This window comes from Vigna unguiculata, chromosome 2 (assembly GCF_004118075.2).
Source record: "Vigna unguiculata cultivar IT97K-499-35 chromosome 2, ASM411807v1, whole genome shotgun sequence".
Lineage (NCBI taxonomy): Eukaryota > Viridiplantae > Streptophyta > Magnoliopsida > Fabales > Fabaceae > Vigna > Vigna unguiculata.
This window is the reverse complement of record NC_040280.1, coordinates 24,636,590-24,659,712: the sequence shown is the minus strand read 5'-3', so window position 1 is coordinate 24,659,712 and position 23,123 is coordinate 24,636,590. Positions and strand designations below refer to the sequence as shown.

At 29.9% G+C, this 23,123-nt stretch overlaps 1 protein-coding gene across 1 annotated transcript; it reads left to right on the top strand.

The window, feature by feature from the left end:
- The first annotated feature begins 21,799 nt into the window (after positions 1 to 21,799).
- On the top strand, positions 21,800 to 22,857 carry LOC114169480. Its single transcript, XM_028054646.1, has one exon. The coding sequence runs from the start codon at positions 21,930 to 21,932 to the stop codon at positions 22,611 to 22,613; it is 684 nt and encodes a 227-aa protein (XP_027910447.1). The 5' UTR covers positions 21,800 to 21,929; the 3' UTR covers positions 22,614 to 22,857.
- The last annotated feature ends 266 nt before the right edge of the window (positions 22,858 to 23,123 follow it).

Sequence of the window (23,123 nt, the reverse complement as noted above, 5' to 3'; positions counted from 1 at the left end):
TTCGGCGAACGACACAGTCAAACCCAAGTCCTGGAAGAGGCAAGCGTACACGTAGAAGAACTCCAGCCTCGCCGCTCCCTTCCCGTGGCAAACCCTCTCGTTACTGGCACACACCTTAACCCGAAGGAGCCCGTCCTCCACTTCATCGCCAAAGATTTTGGTCCGCCCGACCAGGTCACCAAGGTCATTGCCCCACTGGAACCTCGTCGCATGCGTGCGTGGCTCATAAGAGGCCCAATCGTACCCTTGTATCTCTGGCAGATTAGCTTGTTCCCCCTCGTCGCGAACGTCGATGCTGATGATGTCCCCACTCTCATCCGAAGCAACGACCTGATCCGCCGCCTCGTCGACCGGTGGCTCGGCTTCCGGGCTGTCGCTGAGAAGGATGGGAGAATTCGTTGAGCTCGACACTCCCCCGAGCGAAGTCCCCGAATCAGAAGAGCTAAACAAGGCGGAAATCGACCCGCCACCCCCGGCCACCCCGACCGTCCCACCCGACAAACCATCTGAACTCGATGCACTCGAAGACATTTTATTACCTGCAAGAAGAAGAAATCGATCGGAGGCTCGGCTAGAAAGAGAGAGGAAAACGTGAAAATAATGGCAGCCACACAAACCTATTTATAGGGGGACCATGCGACACGTGGCAGCCTCAGAACCATACGATCACGCGCAGATCAACGGCCCATACTTCACGACGCTTCAAATCATAACTGTCAGGCACGATCTACGATGCAAGATAACCGTTGAGAGGCGTCGGCGGTCAATCAGCACAACGGTCCTACTAAACCTCCTCGCTTCACTCCCATCGCTCGAGGCTGGGGGGGCTTGTGTACTGTATGTCCCATCGGTCAATCGGTTCTACAAGCAAACCATGTAGCATATTTAAAAGACTATCGGTCGAACGGCTCGTGAGTACACTGTAGGACCATCGGTCAAACAAACAAACCACGTAGCATCGTTAAAAGACTATCGGTCGAACGGCTGATGAACAAACTGTAGGACCATCGGTCAAACGGTTAAACAAATAAGTCAAAAGCCAACCACGTTCATGCCCATCGGTCCATCGGTAACACCTAATCGAGTGACTCGGACCCCTAATGGCACATCGGTCGATCGGACAAGCACGAATAGCACCTAACCATAACAAAGGGCAATCAATGAACCAACCGTCGGTTGATCAATCTCTAGACTTGCGTAGTCCTTCACATGCGTCCGTCGGTCGATCGGCCATACACGAATCGTTCACTTGTTAAAAACGAAGTATAACTAACCCAGTCAAGCGGCCATCGGTCGCACGGTCAAACAACCAGTCAATCGGGTTAATTAACGTTAAACAAGTCAGTAATCTTGATTAAAGGATCATTGGGCCGTGATTAAGGAACCTTAATCACAGGCCCACACCGAAAACTATAAATAGGGCCCAAAGGTAGGTTGGTGAGCATCTTAAATTCGCATTTATTATAGCAGCTATACTGACACACCGATCGGTTCTTTACTGACTTAAGCATCGGAGCCCTTTAGACAGGTACCCCGATCGTCATCCCAGCCGATCGTCATCCCAGCCGATCGAGCTAAGGAGTGGATTTTCTTGGAGAAGAAGTGAGAAGTGGAGTAAGCCTGAAGTAGTTCTTTAGTAGGCTCTTGGTCCCTACCCCGAAACAAAATGCATGATGAACTGTATTAGCTTACAGTTTTAAACCCATTTTAACTTCTCTTTTCTAACTCAATCTTATAAAATTATTTTATTTTATAAATTTATACGTCTTTTAGTATTCTGTATATTAAATATATTTAGATTAATTTAGTGATAATTTAATCGGTTGACTGAGTTCTTGTAATACTATAACATTAGACCATGAAATATAGCCAACTCAATGGATCCGACAAGAAGTACAACCAAATCTTTCTCTTAAGAGTTGTAAGATGGATAAATTAAAAAGATAAAAAATAAAACATTTAATTTTGTTCACGTGAAAAAAAATAAAATAAATTGGAAGACAGAATATTTTTTATTATTATTTTGGAAACAATTATTAAAATTGTCTTATTTGGAGATGGGTTTGAAATGTTGGTTGTTGTACCAATTAAAAAGCTTAGAGAATTATATCACTAAACTTTAAGAGAAACTCGTGTTACACATTTCTTTCACACATTCTCCCTTAGTTTTCCCATTTACCTTAAACGTCTCGGTGTGCACCTTATTCTCATTCTCATAATCTTCTTCTTTATCTTATATCAAAAGGAGACTTTCGACATATGTTTAACTCTTTTATTTTTACTCAATGTAAGACTTAAACTCATATTTGAATTTTTAACAATCTTTCCTTCAAGTGTCAATTCCTTCACATTGGTACTTCCCTTTCGAGCTAACTAGAGTACCCACTTTCGATACAAGGTCTCTCGTCTAAGCTGGTCACCACACAAACTTGACTCTGATACCACTATTGGTTGGGTCTTTCGAGAGATGGTCACTAGAAAGATTTAGCACCAATGAGACATGAGCTCAAAACCTTAGGCAATGACTTTATGGGTCTTAATCCTTATATCGTGCTCAATTTTTTCATTTTTATTTAATGTGTGACTTAGATTCACACTTGGATTAAGGGGGATTGTTGTGCGTTGCACAATTGTCTCGTGATAGAGGTCATGTGGGTCAAGTCACAATCCAATAATAAGGATTCCTTGGTTGTACAATTGTTGAGGGGGAGATTATTGCACATGAAATCAATTGTCCCATGATAGAGACTAAGTAGACCAGATCACAATTAAATCGTGACGCTTGGGATGTTACACCCTTAAGTAAAAAGAGTTACACCCTAACTATTAGGTATAACTTTTGACCTAATGGTAAATGTTCGATCCTAACACCTATAACACACAAGTCCAGTAACAAGTTAAAAAAAATTAAAATCTTCGACATACAAAATATTTTGTACCCAAAGGACTAAATAATTTTAATCTTCATTCACTGATGCATTTTTTATATATATTTCGTGTGATTTTACAAAAGTTATATAATTTTTAACAATTTTCTCAAAGAAAATCCAAGAGGGAATCTTACAATATATAATTTTTGTAGTAGTTGAATGAGAAAAATATATCAGAACAGTATTTCTTTTTATCGAGTTAAAAAGGTATAAAAAAATATAATATCAATATATATTGTTTGATCGTGTAATTGTTATCATCAATTGCTTTTTATTCAATTCCACATGAAGAATTCTTAACAATGGTGGATGAAAGTAGAAGATACGGAAACTGAAGATCAAAGTCAGGAGAGCATTTTAAAATTTGAAATTACTATTCAAATGATTTGCATGTTAGGCTTTGAAATCTATTTATAATATCATAAATGATAATTGAATGAATCTGTGTTAATGATATATAGATCAGTTATAAGTGCAAACATAAATGTTTTTCACTGATGAAATAGAACTATTTTTAGTGGTGATAATTAGTTACTAAACGAGAAAAAAAAAAAAAAAACTAGTATTGGTTTAACCTATGATTCAAGAACTACTGGGCCTCTGCAGATTTTTTGCACCAAAAATTGGAGAGGCAGCTTCTTTCCTGCAACTCTATATATTTCTCCTTGCACCCTCATAATGTTTTTGTATTTTTTGAATTGTAAAATTTAAAATATAAAAATTGTATTTTGAACTACATAATTCAGAGTGTGTTTTATTTCGTATTCCTGAATCTATAACCAAAAGTACAATTTCTTTATTCCGGAATACAAAGATTGTATTTTATATTAATACAATTAGAAATATATTTATATTTATAATTGTACAATTTAGAATATATTTTTTATTTTTTATTTCGAAATGCATAATTCAAAATATAAAAAATTGTATTCAGTGGAATTCAGATTAGAGAAATAATGGAGCTGCAAAACGAAATGGCTGAAAGCAGATATGACCCAAACAAAGGTGATACTAAAACCATATTAAATCTCTTCCGCATATTCAATTGAACGTTCAGAGCTCAAAGCCCAAAGCCCAAGCGCAATTAGAAAAGCAAATCCAGAAATAGAGAGAAAATAAATTCGGTTGTGTATTAGTATATTAAGAAAATAATTTATAAAATAAATTTTAAAAAATAATTTTGTCTAAAAATAAATTTTAAATTAAAATCAAATTTAAATTAGAATAAAAATATATTAAAATAAATTTAAAATATTTAAATCAATTAATTATATTTTATTATTTTAGATATTTATTTAAAATATAATTATAAATAAAATCTCCATTATATAGAAACTTTGATCAAATATTGTGATTGATGGATAGAAAGTTCATTATGATTTTCTTTTTTTTTTTTTCATAATTTTGTATGTCGTTTTTTTGTGCGTTGTGACTTATTTTCTTCATAAACAATAAATTCAGGCATGTTTAAGCTTATCAATAAATAGCATTATTAACAATTTAACTTTGTTCTCTATTTTTGTTCCCCATTTGAGAAAAAATAGAGTTGCTGTGAATTATTTGATGTTTAAGAGAAATTGAGATATAGAAAAGTTTAGGGATATTTTAAATTGTGTTAAATAAGTTTTTGGTTCCTCAACTTTCATAAAAATTAGAATTAGTCATTCTCCAAAATTTTAGTCTAATTTAGTCATCCAACTTTAGAACTACGTGTTAGAAAATGTTTCGGTTGAGGAGTAGAAATAGCCTCGATTGAGACACGCATAACGCTATCCTTATAGAGAAAACACACTTACTGCACAGGGCTAAACAAATACAAAATTATATGTGTTTCAACTCATATGTGTTTCTCTTCCAAGATACAACAACCTGTCAGATCGATCAAATGTAGCGAAGGATCTTCGAATCTTATGAACACCAATGTCTTAAAGATAATATAAAGAAGAAAAGAAGAACACATCGGATAAAACTCTAGTGTTTGTTATTCTTTGTCATTGTGTCTTTCCTCATGCACCTAGGTGGTATTTATAGGTAGAAAAGGGAGACAAAAGAATAAATTATAATAAAAGTATAAACATTAACCCATAAATTGAATGTGTATAAAAACACGAGTAACAATAAGTTTTTTATTTTATTTTATTTATTTTTTTTAAATTATATTAAAATATTTCTAACACTACGTGATTTAGTCCTTTTAACTAAGATTTGTTATGTTTATTTGACGTTTCAAATGCATCACATGATAGTTTTTTAGCTAAAATTGAAGCAAAAACGTGTCAAACGGTGTAAATATATCAAATACTATCATGAAATGTGTTTGAAGCATTAAATAAAGTTAACAAAATTGGGTTAAAAGAAATAAATTGTGCCAAAGTTTCAAAGATGGACTAATTTAAATTTTTCACTAAAAATTAAGGGACCAAAAACATATTTAACCCTTTAAATTAGACATAGACAAATAATAGAATTGGTCCAACATGTCAAATGATACATAGTAAAATGAATTCTATAAACTAAACTTTGTTGGTAATAGGAATGTATTTGAAAATTAAATTGTAAATATTATACGAAACATCTTCACATATTAAAATAGATATACAGTAAATATAAAACTCTTATCCAAGCTAATTTAACATAAAAATTTAAATTTAATTATTAAACTTAACATTAAACAAATATTCCCACTCAATTGCAAACCCTTCTAGATCTAAGAATAATATAATTGAAGAATTCAATAAGTCTAACGACTAAAATTTAAATATCATACTTGTTGTGTATAAAATAAATAAATAAAATCTTCAAAGTAACTTTGATTCAACGGTTTAACATCATCAAAGGAAAAACACATCAAGTTCAATATTAGACCATTCTCTACTTTAAGTTTCCATCTCTAAAATGTTAGAATGAAATAACATAACAAGACAAAAAGAAAATGTAAGTATAAACCCTAGAGTTTCATGTCAAACAAAAATACAATTATGATAACCATATCACATGATTGAACTAATCTCATTAATATCAAGTCAAATGACATACCATATCCCTCAAGCACGTGCTATAAAGTTGATTTATAATGTAAAAGTTTCTTTCACTTATATACCAAAAACTAACATTATTTATAAGCAATGTGGGACTTCCAAATACAATATATAAATTAGATGAAAACTTGATCTTATAATACGTGAAAGATGGAGTTAAAATAAAAAATGGTTATGTTTGGCGATGGCCCCGGATACTACATATTGATTGATTCGGGCTTGTGGTGCAGAAGGGCAACATGTATACGCCTTTTGATGAAGCTATTTGGTAGATCGGGGCATTTTCGTGTCTACACCTATTTCTAACCTATCTTCATCTTATTAAGCAATTGCTTCATCTTTATTATTCGCAATCTCTCATTTTCTTTCACATTGCTATCACAGCCAAGTCCAAGGAGGTAAGACTCGAGGATCAGTTGATTCAAGATATAGAGAAAGGAGCATCCAAGGATCACAATGAGACTTCAACAGAATCTTCATCTTCAAGAAGTGGTTCAAGCGAGCTCGTGTCACTTTCTGGTTTTGCCTTTCTAGTTTTGTGTATACTTAATACACATCACACATTTTATAGCCTTCAACGAGTTGGAAATTCATCATGATAAAGATGATGTATGAGTATGAAAGTTTGTGTTTTCCATTGCAGTTTAACAATAACCAATTTCCTTATCAGATTGCAAGACTAGTGTAAGCAAATCTACCTCTGCTAGCACCAGTAGCAACAAGAGTATGTCAAAAGCTGGAAGGAAGAAGCGATACGTTGCTTCTGCATCAAATACTTGAGATCTTTAGGTGCTCCTGCAGTGAGTGAGTGCTTCTCTCCTTGGCCATGCAAGGAATCTTTCGAGGATTCAAGGACACTTTAACTCCTTTATATGTTATTGCTAGGTTCAAATGGTCCAGTATAATAGAAACAAAGTAAAAGCATCAAAAGTTCAAAATGCATATAGTTAAGCATGCAAGTCAAATTTAAAAGGATAGACACTTTTGTATAAAATGTTAACTGGTTTCAAATGTATGAACAAGGAAAAATAGAAGGAACTCCAATTAATGGTAGATATTTGCTCTAAAGTTGTCAAATTTATCTGTGTGTGGTGGAGGGCATTAAATTCAACATTTTGGTTTTTTGTTTCTGTACTATAACTGAAATCTCACTCTCCTCTGTAATAAATAAGAACAAAAAACAGATAATTCTAGTTTAATAGTGATCAAACTCATGCTAAAGTTCATCTTCAATTTCAACGTGGCATCTTAATAAGAAACATATTTCTATAATTATAAGTAGAAAAGAATCTTAATGTGGCATGGTTCAAGTGATGAAAGGGAGTGGATGTTGACCCCTCAACAAAGGTGATAACACCAAACAAATCCATGACAGACCGCTTGGATCAAATACACAAAGTGGTTAAGGTTGTGAACTATTATTCTAATGTTTTGGTTTGGTTGAATTGGTATGGCCACATTTTTCTTCTTTATTTTATTTGTAGGACTAAAATAAGTCACTACAACAGTTAAAAGAAAACCTTTAGCTTTTAATTTTGGCCCCTTTAGTAAGAGAAATTTCAATAGGAAAGAATTGATCAATAGGAAAGAAATTTCAATACAAAAGTGTCTATCCTTTTAATTTTGGCTATTGTATTGAAATTTCAAAAAAAAAAAAAATATATATATATATATATACTATTCCAAAATTTATTAAATATTGAATAAAATGTATGAAATTTATTCCAAAATTTAATTAAGAAAACAGTTACAATAATATGTAAAATTCATTAATTTATGTCTTAAATATATTAATTCGTTGGAAACGCTTGAAACATTTATTTTTACTCAACTCTTAGTTGTTTCTTATTTCTAATCGAATTGATTTGTATTTTTTTTTTTAACTTTCATTCTGTTTAGATGAATGAAGAGTTTTTAAAGGTCAAAGACACATGCTTTCAAGAGTATAAGAAGGAGAAATGTTTTATTCTTATAATTTTTTGGTTGTTCATCATGTTTGTTTCTCTTTGGTCTTCTTCTTATTATTCTATATATTTTTTTCTTTAATGAAGTTTCGATTTACTAAATGAATATATTCATCTCTTTTTCTTTTTTTTTTTATCTGGATAAAGTTTGTTATGATTTTAGCTTTCTTTTCTTTCAGATATTGAACTCTTGAAAAGATCTTAAAAGTTCTTGAAGGCTACATTCAAGTTTCTCAACCACACATGATTTGGTCTTTTCCATTTAAGAATCACAATGGTATATATTTTTCGTTTCCTTTTTTTTTTCTTATCAAAATTTTAATTTTTACTTAACTATTGTTTCTTCTTTCTAACATAATAGATTCATGCTCTCTTTTTTTAACTTTCTTTTTGTTTATATGAATGAAGAGCTTTTAAAGGTCAAAGACACATACCTCCTTTTATGGTTTGTTTATTTTATTTTTTGTTTGGAGGAAGATTATTTGGTGAACTAACCATATGAAAACCAAAAGCTAAAACAAATGAATGATGTAAGCGACCAAACAAAAGTAGAAATGTTTAAACAAGTAGTAGAAAAAAACAATTGTTCTCCTAATACCATATCAATATGTCTTAGAATCAAAGATGAAAGAAAACTTCATAAAAAAGATTGGTTAGAATGTCAAATAAACTTAACAAAATTTAGTTATAATGACTAAATTCACGCATTTTTAAATATGAAATACTAAATTGGTTAAAATTTTTTAAGAAGGATTAATTATAAATTTCACTGAAACAATTTAAGAGACCAAAAATATATTTAACCCTTGCATTTAAATTGTTTCGTTACTTTGTGGTTATTTAAAGAGTTATTATGAATCTTGGAAAAATTTAAAGATCAACAATTCTTATGTTGCACTTAGATTTTGCACATGAATTTTGAACTCAAAGAAGATGGTACATTACATTCTAATAAAATTATTTGGTTATTTTATCTTTTGGTTATTTCTCTTCTACCTTTGTGTAAATGTATCTTCTAAATTTGGATATATTTAACCTTTTTGAAATAATAGCCATTTTATTTGAAACGTGATTGGAAATATTTTTGAATGATTAAAACATTTATTTTTACGATCAATAATTATTTAATTTGTTTCAAAAAAAATTACATTAATTAACCAACTAATTCCATCGATTGTTTTGAATTTTTTAATCGTGAATGGATTATTTTTTATTTTATTAGTTTTGAAATCTTTTAAATTTATATGTTTGTAACTAATAATTATATTATTAATTTTTAAATACTTTTTATCAATTAATTGATTTCAATATTTATTGTAAATCTTTTTAATTATGAATGAATTTTTTGAGTTTATAAATTTTTATTTTTATTCTTCTATTTGTTTATACATGTATTTTTATATTAATTTTAATGTTAATAATAATAGCTTCTATATAAATACATTTTTTAAATATGCATAATATTATATTAGTAAATAATAATATTATAATATTATTAAATTAATATACAAAATAAAATTATATTTATTAAAAATATAGTGTGATAAATGGAAAAAATAGGAAAATAACCTTTGATAAATAAAAAAAAAACAAATAAATAATTGTGTAAAAAACATTGTTAATTTTTAAAAATTTAACAAATAATTATATTACAAACATAAAATTGAAATTATGAAATGTGAACCATAAATTTCTTTATATATAATTATAGAAAATATTATTATTATTTTAGAAAATATGTATATATTGTATTAAAAAAAATTAATTATTAATTGGTAATATTATTATACTTATTAACACTTTTTTTTATTATTGTTATAACTGAGATACCACAAAATCTCCATTTCTCTCTCATGAATCTCATTCTCTCATTAATTGAAATGACATGTATTTTTTTTCTTTTACTCCGAGCGCACGCGAGTCTTTATTGCACTATGAATACAAAACATTTGTTGTATTTTATCATTTTTTCCAAAGCTGTGTTACAAGCAAGGGTGTCATGCTCTCATAACTTCTCAGAATGTTGGAGTCCATCAGGTAACCAAAACCATACAATTTAGACTGTTTTAATAATTTTAATTTGAGATGTAGTATTAATTTCATTTTGTTTTTTAACACATTTGTTGGGTTTGGTTTAAATATTTTGATATTTTAAAATGTTTCAAGCGTTTCCAACGAATTAATATATTTAAGACATAAATTAATGAATTTTACATATTATTGTAACTGTTTTCTTAATTAAATTTTGGAATAAATTTCATACATTTTATTCAATATTTAATAAATTTTGGAATAGTATATATATATATATATATATATATATATTTTTTTTTGAAATTTCAATACAATAGCCAAAATTAAAAGGATAGACACTTTTGTATTGAAATTTCTTTCCTATTGATCAATTCTTTCCTATTGAAATTTCTCTTACTAAAGGGGCCAAAATTAAAAGCTAAAGGTTTTCTTTTAACTGTTGTAGTGACTTATTTTAGTCCTACAAATAAAATAAAGAAGAAAAATGTGGCCATACCAATTCAACCAAACCAAAACATTAGAATAATAGTTCACAACCTTAACCACTTTGTGTATTTGATCCAAGCGGTCTGTCATGGATTTGTTTGGTGTTATCACCTTTGTTGAGGGGTCAACATCCACTCCCTTTCATCACTTGAACCATGCCACATTAAGATTCTTTTCTACTTATAATTATAGAAATATGTTTCTTATTAAGATGCCACGTTGAAATTGAAGATGAACTTTAGCATGAGTTTGATCACTATTAAACTAGAATTATCTGTTTTTTGTTCTTATTTATTACAGAGGAGAGTGAGATTTCAGTTATAGTACAGAAACAAAAAACCAAAATGTTGAATTTAATGCCCTCCACCACACACAGATAAATTTGACAACTTTAGAGCAAATATCTACCATTAATTGGAGTTCCTTCTATTTTTCCTTGTTCATACATTTGAAACCAGTTAACATTTTATACAAAAGTGTCTATCCTTTTAAATTTGACTTGCATGCTTAACTATATGCATTTTGAACTTTTGATGCTTTTACTTTGTTTCTATTATACTGGACCATTTGAACCTAGCAATAACATATAAAGGAGTTAAAGTGTCCTTGAATCCTCGAAAGATTCCTTGCATGGCCAAGGAGAGAAGCACTCACTCACTGCAGGAGCACCTAAAGATCTCAAGTATTTGATGCAGAAGCAACGTATCGCTTCTTCCTTCCAGCTTTTGACATACTCTTGTTGCTACTGGTGCTAGCAGAGGTAGATTTGCTTACACTAGTCTTGCAATCTGATAAGGAAATTGGTTATTGTTAAACTGCAATGGAAAACACAAACTTTCATACTCATACATCATCTTTATCATGATGAATTTCCAACTCGTTGAAGGCTATAAAATGTGTGATGTGTATTAAGTATACACAAAACTAGAAAGGCAAAACCAGAAAGTGACACGAGCTCGCTTGAACCACTTCTTGAAGATGAAGATTCTGTTGAAGTCTCATTGTGATCCTTGGATGCTCCTTTCTCTATATCTTGAATCAACTGATCCTCGAGTCTTACCTCCTTGGACTTGGCTGTGATAGCAATGTGAAAGAAAATGAGAGATTGCGAATAATAAAGATGAAGCAATTGCTTAATAAGATGAAGATAGGTTAGAAATAGGTGTAGACACGAAAATGCCCCGATCTACCAAATAGCTTCATCAAAAGGCGTATACATGTTGCCCTTCTGCACCACAAGCCCGAATCAATCAATATGTAGTATCCGGGGCCATCGCCAAACATAACCATTTTTTATTTTAACTCCATCTTTCACGTATTATAAGATCAAGTTTTCATCTAATTTATATATTGTATTTGGAAGTCCCACATTGCTTATAAATAATGTTAGTTTTTGGTATATAAGTGAAAGAAACTTTTACATTATAAATCAACTTTATAGGAATTGCTTATGATTAATTTCACTTCCTAATATCATATAAGCAACTATCCTAGTGGTGCTTGTGGGATATGGTGTGTCATTTGACTTGATATTAATGAGATTAGTTTAAGCATGTGATACACCAATCCTTCAGAACCGCTAGGTTAGATTCTATAAAGTTGGTTTTTAAGAACAAGATAGACGACATATTATTCTTTTATCCTTTTTATTTGTGAGAATTATAAATTTCTCTATCAAGGAGTTTTATAAGAAGTTAACAGTGATGGTTATCATAATTATATTTTTGTTTGACATGAAACTCTAGGGTTTATATTTACATTTTCTTTTTGTCTTGTTATGTTATTTCATTCTAACATTTTGGAGATGGAAACTTAAAGTAGAGAATGGTCTAATATTGAACTTGATGTGTTTTTCCTTTAACGATGTTAAACCGTTGAATCAAAGTTACTTTGAAGATTTTATTTATTTATTTTATACACAACCAGTATGATATTTAAATATTAGTCGTTAGACTTGTTGAATTCTTCAATCAGATTATTCTTAGATCTAGAAGGATTTTCAATTGACCGAGAATATTTGTTTAATGTTAAGTTTGATAATTAAATTTAAATTTTTATATTAAATTAGCTTGGATAAGAGTTTTATGTTTACCGTATATCTATTTTAATATGTGAAAATGTTTTGTATAATATTTACAATTTAATTTTCAAATACATTCCTAATACCAACAAAGTTTAGTTTATAGAATTCATTTTACTATGTATCATTTGACATGTTGAACCAATTCTATTATTTGTCTATGTATAATTTAAAGGGTTAAATATGTTTTTGATCCCTCAATTTTTAGTCAAAATTGGAATTAGTCCATATTCAAAACGTTGGCACAATTTATTCCTCCAACTTTAGAACTGCATGGATTTATTCCTTTTAACCCAATTTTGTTAACTTTATTTAACGCTTCAAACACATTTCATGATAGTATTTGATATATTTACACCGTTTAACACATTTTTGCTTCAATTTTAGCTAAAAAACTATCATGAGACGCATTTAAAACATCAAATAAACATAACAAATCTTGATTAAAAGGACTAAATCAGTGTTAGAAATATTTTAATATAATTTAAAAAATAAATAATTAAAATAAAAAAACTTATTGTTACTTATGTTTTTATAGACCTTTAATTTATAGGTTAATGTTTTGTATGGCTAACGGCTATATTTTTATTACAATTTATTTCTTTGTCTTCCTTTTCTACCTATAAATACCACCTAGGTGCATGGGAAAAGACACAACGACAAAGAATAATAAACATTAGAGTTTTATCTTATGTGTTCTTCTTTTCTTTTTTATATTATCTTTAAGACATTGATGTTCATAAGGTTCAGAGATCTTTTGCTGCATTTGATCGATCTAACGGGTTGTTGTATATTGGAAGAGAAAATCATATGATTTGAAACACATATAATGATGTATTTGTTTAGTCATGTGCATATTTTCTTTATCAGAGTGTCTCTTACCGTTAGTAATTTAGTTTCTAACAAATTTACATTCTTGCAATATACATTACCAGTTGTCCAAGTTACATTTTCATCTTCACTTGCATCTTCTCCTTTTTTTTTTCTTTTTCATCACGCGTTATTCCTTCTTCATACACAAAAAATACAAAAAATATATTTGTTAAAAAAGAAATGTATAAATTCCTGATTGCAATAAAAATAGAATTTAGTGAATTGAGTCCACTTTCACATTAATTTTATATTAATTGTGGAATAGACATCATCATATTTTAATTTAAATTTAAAAATATTAGTTTGCTAACCTTGTTGAGAGGTAATTCGCATCGAGTTGATTTATTTCACCACAAACTTATTAAACATGTATCCACCCAATATTATAATAATTCTAATTGACGACAAAGACATCAATAGAAAAAAATAAATCACAAGTTTTTTCTATAACTAATAAGTTTTTCGAACAAGAAAACTCATTCCCATTATTCATAAAGTCAACCGTATAAATATAAATACATATTACAAACATCGTTTATGATATAAATAAAATCATAATCATCATTATGTCAATAAATAAGTTAAGAATATATCTCCTAATCAATAATAAAATAAATTATGATAATAATAATAATATCTCAATCATATTTCAATAATAACTTATTATTATTTCGGTTACTATTTTGTTTATCATGAGTTTAAAAAGACGTTAAAATGGACGCTTCCATTGACATCAAAATGTTGTACTTAAGAGTTTTAGGAAATTTTCAAACTAGAATATTAAGTATGTGAATCTTGTGTTTACTTAGAGTTGTTAAAATAGGTTGTAACTTGCGAGTTAACCCGGCTCACCATGGGTTCAGGGTGGATTGGATAGAAATTTTTTTACAAATTTTAATATAGGTTGATTTTTTACCTGGTTCATTTAGAACCCGACTCGTCTGGATTGAACCCGTTGGTTCATCAACCCACAGATAAAAGGGTCACACAAGTGTTTTTTATTAAGTTGGACTTTACATTTGAGTTATGTTAGGTTGTTTTTTTTTAGCCAACACATAAATAACTTATATTTTTTATTTTGGTTTATATTTGGATTGTATTAAAGTTTATTTAGATTTTAATTAGAATTACAATTTAGTTTTGACTGAAAAAAAATTATATTTTCTTTTAATTAAGTGAACTCGTGATGGACCGAACCGGATTCGAATCTTTTTGGTTCGATAAAAAGTAAGCCGGGTTAGGTTGATTTACTAAATCATTAATCCATAATGGGTCGAGTCGAATCGGGTCGAATTATCCGTTTTGACAACTCTATCTTTACTTATGCTCAAACCCTATTTATAATAGTTTATTCTCTGATAATCTAAATCTGGTTCTACAATCCTGATTGTCTTCTAACTCTTGATTTATTAATTATATTAACTATTATTTTGATTTAGTTATTTTAAAACAATAACTCAAATATGATGTCAATAATAGTTTATATTCACTTACAAAATATTCAAGAGATCCGAATAATTTCTGAAAAATTATAACCCTCAGTCTCAAGTGTAAATAATTAATAAAAAAAAAAACTGTTACATACTGTATTATTTTTACTATACTCAAGCCTAATCTCAAGAAGAAACTATTAAAACCTTCAGTGGTATTCCTATCGGTAAAAATAAAAAGTGTCTAATAAATGTCCTGATATATATTTTTCTTCTACTTTTTAAATTTAAGAAATATTAAAAGCAATGAATGGTCAGTATCTCATTCAATATTTTGCGTCTAGAGAGAATATTTTCCTTATTTTTTGTCACCATATGACAACAATAGGAGAAGTTTCATCCTTTCATTATTATTACTAAGTAGATATTGCACGTGATCAAACTAAATCCCACCAAGGAATAACAAATTTATTGTTTACAAAAGTTTATGTGCAAAATCAAGGACATTTTAAGCCATCTTCAAACCAAAACAACATTTGGCTTTTCGTTTTCATAACATCAAATTTTTGGCTGATTAAGGAGACATTAACAACTTCTGAATGTGGAAAATGTTGTACGGTGACTATTCCTAGTATAATGTCCAAGATGTGTAGCTGGTGCAATCTAAGACCCTAAAATTTTCTCTTTCTATCAACTAAGTTAGTGGTGATAAATATAACATCCTCTTTTTCTCTTTTTTTTTTTTATTTTTATTATGTGAAATATAATATTAGTATTTTGATATCGAAATAAATAAGATCAGTGTTGACCACTGATCGTTTAAGAGTCAATTTTAGTAATTTCTTGGAAGCATCTTAAAGTTTGATTTAGAGGGATTTTTCAATCTAATTTTAATTCCTTTTGTAAGAGCTTCAATTTTAAATAAATTGTACATTTCACTTTATTATTAGATTTTTTTAGACCAATTATATGTTTCTTATTCTAGCTGCATAGTTGTTATTATTTAGTAACATATATAGCTATATACTCACATTAGTATGATCAATAGTTACACTTTTCTTTCTCATTTATTCAGAAAGACATTAGCAACACAATTTGTTACCATTTATGTTTTACATACCAATTTTGATATTAAAATTTTGAATGATAATAAAATTATTTATTCTTGCTGACCCAAAAATAGTGTAAAATAAAAACATTTATTTTTTTCACACATTATAAAACAATTTTTTTAAAGAAAAAAGTAAAAATGTGCATTGCATTTTCAATAAATATTTAATTAAAATATATTAGAATTCGAAAATAATATCAAAATAATCTTTGTATCATTTTCTTTCTATAAAATTCAAAATTAATATAAAATATTTTTATTCATGTAATATGCTATGCTACAATCATACGTCACTACAAGATAAATAATTTTTATCGCAGGTTACTTTTTGGTATTATCGGAGGTTTTAAACCCTGCTAAGAGAGTTACCTGCAATTTGCTTCCTTTTTTTTTTTCTTGAAAAAACCATTGTGTTAACAAATTACCAGAGATTTTGACTAACTCCCTGATAAAGCAATATTTACTGACAATTCTGGAACTGCTATTATTTCTCGGTGGTTTTGGAACCCATGTTATTTACTGGCAATTTTGGAACCCCTGTTATTTGCCGACAGTTATGAAACTCTTGGTATTTTATTTACACATAGTTCTGGTAGTGGTTAGCGATTTTAAATTCTTTGTATTGTGACAGTAGTGAAAACTCTTCTTAGTGTATTTTACCTCTCCAACACAATTCATTATTTATTGATGTTTCAAATTCCTTTAATTTTATTTATTACACTTTTGTAATGCACAATTCCTAAAACATTATGATATAAAAAACAAAAATTCTAAAATTTTGGTATTTGTTTATAAATATATAACAATCATAAAACAAGAAACATTGTTTATAAGTTAAAGTAAATAAAGTTTAAACCTTCAAAGTAGTGAAATATTACAATAAAATTTATTGAGATTTTTTTTTTGTTCTGTCTCATTTTAAGTTTTTCACGTATTGTATTCATTTATTAGTCTTGTATCTCTTCTTTTTGTTTTTTGTTTAAAAAAAGAAATAGAAAGTTCGATATAAATTTATTCTCTCGCTCTTAGTTCTCATTCTTTCTCTTCTAAGATAAAAAAAATGTAACTCCCTCCTTTCTTTTGATAGGAAAATATTAGTTTGATATTTAGTTTTTTTTTTGTTCATCTTATGAGTTTTTTGTATATTTTTTTTTATGAATATAAAAAAAGTTATGTACTATATGTTTTTTCATATAAGTATCATAAATTATCATTTTTTTAGTAATTATGTCTCTTAATTTTTGAGTAGATTTTGATAAATTATTTTTTAGTCTTAATTTTTAAATATGTATATTGATGAAAAATAAAATAACAGATTTATTTTTTTAAAGTGATAAAAGGGAATATATCTTTGAAGATAAACACAATACAAATTTACTTTACATTTTTTCAAGAATGATACTAAGAATTCAATTGTTGAATTAGAGAATAATTTCTTAAGATTCAAAGACTTATAAGTGGAAAGTTTCATATAAATTCTTTTAAATTATAGGCGGAATGTTTCATATTAATTCTTTAGAACTTATGATAATAAAATGTTCTCAAATATGAGAATATTCGAGGAAAGAGATGAAATTAAAAAAACTTATTTAAAATAAATATCATATCAAATACAACTATAAAACTATAATTTTTTTAAGGAAAAACATCAAAAAATTCAATACTAAATTATATATATTTTTGTTATATTAGTAATAATGATTAAATATATAAAATTTGAGTATAGTATTTTGGCCGGTTCAAACTTTTTGATTAAAATTCGTCATTGGCCATGAGGCAATTCTCACTACAAAAAAATATCTCATTAACAATACGGAACTTGGATGTTAATCATGTTTTCTTCCCAAAATTTGACTTGGATGATATTATGTTAATTTAGCTTACCTACCCTTAAGTGTGACCATAAAACCACATAACATACTCCTTAAACCTTGTACAGCATCACTAACAGAGTTATTTGAAAAAATATAATATTTTTTCAAGAGATAATCACATTGAATCCAAAAAACACCATTGGTTACTGGTTTTATTATAACTAAATAAACTTTATATAATTGATACAATTAACAAATTTACATCAGATAAAAAATATAAATTCTCAATTTAGACCTAATTATAATTCTGAGAAAAATAATTAATTATAAATGAAGAGTTTAAACACAAGGCAAAACAAAACTTAAATAGTTAATAGTTTAACGTATAAGGTTCTTCTGAAACCCATTCCAACTATTTTCATACCTGAGAAGAGATGAAAAAAAAATAAAATGGATGACATGTAAAGTACCTAAGTCCATACGCTGAAGAGTTTCAGATGTTCATCTTGCAATTTAATTATAGTGAGCAATTAGATGGTGAAGTAAAATATGAAACTAAATTGCTTAGGACAGTTTCCCATTTCAGGGTACAGATTTTTTTCTTTCTTAAATCCACTTTTTTGTCCCATAATGTTTTATATGTATCTTTAATCATTGTATACATTTTCATGACACATTTGTCAGTTTTCTAAAACCAATTATTATTTTTATCTAACATAAATATACTATCTAATCACAACGACCAAAAATATTGTTTTGAAAAAACTGAAAAACTAAATATGCGTTTAAAATTTTATAAAAAAAATGTAAAAATTAAATACTATTAATTACTTTAAAAAAGAAAAAAGTTATTTTTCCTCTTGTTTTTAACATATCCAAACCCAGTTTCGCAGTGGCTAATAAATTTTAAGAAATAAATTCCTAAACCATGCACCGTGTACTTAGAGATTATTGAACTGTTCAGATTTTAAGAAAAAAATTAGTGATAAATCGCACAACTAGTGACTCTTATGTGTTTACGGATCTGATTATTCATAAAATATCATAACACTATATTATATAATAACATTAGATTAATTAGATTTAATATCAGAAACTATAAAAGACGAAAAATAAATTTAATTAGATTAATTTTTGGTTTTGCTCACGATTATTCATAAAATAACATAACACTATATTATATAATAATATTTATAAATGCAATCATATATATATACTTCTTTTTAATGAAATTTTGACTGCTATGTATAAAATTCTTAAGAGCTTTAGAATTATTCAATGATATGATGGTTCAATCGGATGCCACTAAACCAAAAAAAGAGAAAAATGTCGTTACTCGGACCATTTCATCAATGTCAAACCTTTGAAAATGAATGGTTGATTATAAGATTTAGAAATTATTTTATTTGTTTTGAAAAACTCAACAGTCAAATTTAGGGAACTAATTTTAATCAACACTTGTTCAAGAATTCTAGCGTCCAACTTTCGGGCTAAAGCCCAAGTACCAACGTTCAGGTCCAAGTGACCTAAGCCCATCCTGGTTCCGTGTGAATGCTTTGACCCTAGAAAAAAAAAAATCAGTAGCAAGTGTGCGTACAGTATATGACATTGCCTGCAATGTTTTACATCGATTAAAAATCTAGTACTTTTTATCTTTCAATAATCATATTATTATAATTCTGAGTTATATAATTTTAATTTTACATATATTTGAAGTTATAATTTTTTTTATTTATAGGTTAAATATATTTGTGGTTTTTAAAATTATATATTAGATTAGAATTTGTTCATGCTTCAAATTTTAATATATATTTATTTCCAAATTTTTAAAATAAATAAATATAGTCTTTTTAATCTAATAATATTTTATTACATGTTAAATAATATTTTAAACTGAATTTAAGTTATAACGTAACAAACAGTATAAATATATCTTAAATTTCAGTCTAAAAAGGTCGGTTGATATGTAAAAGAACTTTAACTCTTCATACTATAAGGATTATATATTATTTTTGAAATTCAAGGATCAAATTACATTCAAGAATAAAAACAAAATTTAAAATTTAAAAACATATTTAATCTTTTATTTAAAATACGAAAGCAAACGGTTTCTTCCAAGAAAGTCAGGCTCAATGAATAATAGTGATGTAAAAATAAAGAGAGAGATATTGTTGATGTGCAAAGATAATTTGAAGTGGTGTGAGAGTGATGTATAAGTGAAAATAAAAGTGTAATTTGGGGTTTGAAATTTGAAGTATTTTGAACACGTGCCGACAGAATCCCGTATTGGTTTGGAGGGGTGGAGAGGTGTCAGTGTGTTTTTTGCATCAGTAGGGTAGAGAGTGACCTGTGCATGGGACTAAAGGCATACATACATAGTTTTGGTTTGTGGTTAGATAAAGTTTAACCCTTGTTAATTTAGGTTTTGTAGAAGCGTTAAACAGAGGAGTCCTACAGAAGTACCAGGAGAAGGTGTACTTTGGGTGGGACATGCTCACAACGCCCAAGTAACAATATCTATTAAAAGCAGGCAAATGTAAACTATTAAACCCTTTACCCTAACCGTCCCTCTGAAAAGACCACCCAACAAAACATTAAACAAAATCCTTGTCGAAAAATAGCAACAACAAAAAAGCTTCCATCTTCCCAATTAATGTCCATCCATCACCATGTGGGGGCACCATAATTCTTTTCATATATCTCCACCTATAAATATTTATAGGTACACGTACACCACTTATTTCTAGTATTACGTTTCAATTTCCAAATATTTCAACTACGCCTTTGAAAATTTTCCTTCTCTTACCAATGTAATCATAATTATTGGTGACAGACACAACGCAAAAGTAATAAAATTGTTGCGAGAAATGTTGCTCTTTCGTGGCTCCGTTTCTTCTTGTCTTTGCACGTGCACGTGCACGTTGACACGCTCAAACCGAGCAATTAAGAGACACGGTTATTCAATGGCTTTGACCATTTTGGCGATGAGACGTACTATATTGAATTTCATAGGGATGGTTTCACTCATCAGAATTTTCGTGTTATCTTTTTGACCTTAGAGGACTCCGTATGCTTTTAAATGCTCTTATTCTACAATAAACAACTTGTGCTTTAAATAATTTTCATCTAACACACCAAATTCTGTTTTTAATTCAGAGCTGTTCTTCTTAAAAAAATTGATTCAAATCAGTGAGGAAGAAGACCAGCACTAAGTCAAACTTTCCTCGACACTTATTTGTTGCATTCATAACAATCAAATTTTAAATAATCCAAATCATCATCACTTGTGAATTAACAAAAGGACAACTTTCATCAAAACAGTGTATACACGTGTAAAGAACCTCGCAACTTTGGTTTAATTATTAATTTTCATGAAAAAGGCATCTAAACTAATTTTCGTTTACTTTCCAATTTGTTCAATTATAAACAAATATATATTTTGGTAATATAAGATACAATTTAAAATAGATTTTTTTTATATTTGAGAAAGTAAACGCGGAGTGTAAAATACTAGTTCATCTATGTAATTTATAGATAGTAAGTGTATTAAAATGAGTTAAAAATATTTGACAGAAGAAAAATGTGAAAATGTAAGTGTGCATTATTAAGTAATAATCTTGTTGGGGGTGGGACCAGTCCTGAGTTGTTGGGTTGCTTTGTAGTCCCATCTCAGATGTGAAAATGCATTCGTTGTGTCTGCAACGCTGCATTACTTTTTACGACTTAGAAGGTGTCAACACACATCCACTCTCAGCAATCACATTCACCTTTTCAGTTTTTGAAACGCACACACCACAAACCATTTTTTTTTTCTTTTTTTTTCGTAAAAAAGTTACTCATCAATGCCAATGGCTTTCCCGTTAATCATATCCCCAAGTAAGGACCGAATCATAAAAACGCCGCTAACCCACTAACTCGATTCGACAAACCCGAACCGTTACCCAAAACGGGGCGTTTGGTTCCCCCAACAGTCACTGACCCTGGTTAAAGCGCGCCCCTCGAAACGCTAACCATGGTTAACTGCACTCCTTTTAAATCCCCTCACCCTCAATGAAAGCGAGAGAGAAAAAAAACAGAGATAGAAAGAAAATTCACCAGAGAAACATAGAACAAGAAAATTAAGCGGAAAACTAGAGAGAGAGAGAAAAAAAAACTTCAAGAGAAAGAAAATGGCGTTGTACCTGGACGAAGAAGAAGTTTGGAAGTGTCCGAAGCATCCATCCAAGCGAAGAAGAAGCGGAATTTGCCCAATCTGTCTTCGCGACCGTCTCGCAACTCTGTGCCCTGATTGTGCTAACGTGCGCCCTTGTTCCTGCTATGCCACTAGCTCCTCCTCGTCTTCGTCTTCCTCCTCCTCCTTCTCTCGATTGCCTGGCGGCGCCGGCAGCGTCGGCGGCGTCGGGCGCGTCCACAACCTCATCGACCAGGAGCCAGGACTCCGGCGCTCGCGCTCCATGGCGATTCCGTTTCTCCGGTCGCGGTCCCGGTTCTCCGGCGGCGGCGACCGGGGTTTGGATCTCGACAGCGCGAGGGACTCGCCGGCGTTGAACGGAAGCAGGTCGGCGAGGTCCTTCTGGTCAATGTTCAAGTCGCAGAAGAGCACGAGAGGCGGCGCGCCGGAGCAGGAGTGGGAGGCAAAGAAGATTTTGGCGGAGGAACGTGACGGTGAAGGGAGCGTAAATCCGGTGATGGTGCGGTCGAAGTCAGTGGCGGTTACTGCGGTTTCCGGCGACAGAGAATTAAGACCGCGGACGAAGGGGAGAGGGTGGTTCTTTCCAAGCCCGATGAAGGCTTTCCGGCAATCGAAGGTTTCTAAAGTGGTCCAGGAACGGTCTCCTTTGTATAGAGGTTGAAATTTTGTAGATTAAAAAAATAATAATAACAATTACAAATACTTTATATAAGTTTATATTAACCAAAATATTAAAGTTTTATTTTGTTTTAGTATGGTCTTGATTATAATCTTCATCATGGTGATTGTAGTGCGTCATATATGCCTATGATTTGGCTGCTGGGAATGTTGAATTTGCAATTAGCAATACAAATACAATGGCAGAATGTGTATTATTATTGATATCATTATTATCATTATCACTATCGTTATTGTTTAGCTTCTAATCTATTTGCTTATGTAATATCATTTGTGATTTCTGAGTTCTAGTGGATGTTCGTAGGAGATTATGCAAACAAAGCTCTTTTTTTTTTGTGTGTGGAAAATTTGGCTATATTTTTGTTTACTATTATTTGGGTTAGTGCATTATTATAATGTGTGATAAGATTTATGAAATGATATGATATGTGTATTATATGATAGCACCAACTCTTGTGAGGGCGTGATTAGGGTGTGTTGTACGATCTGGTTG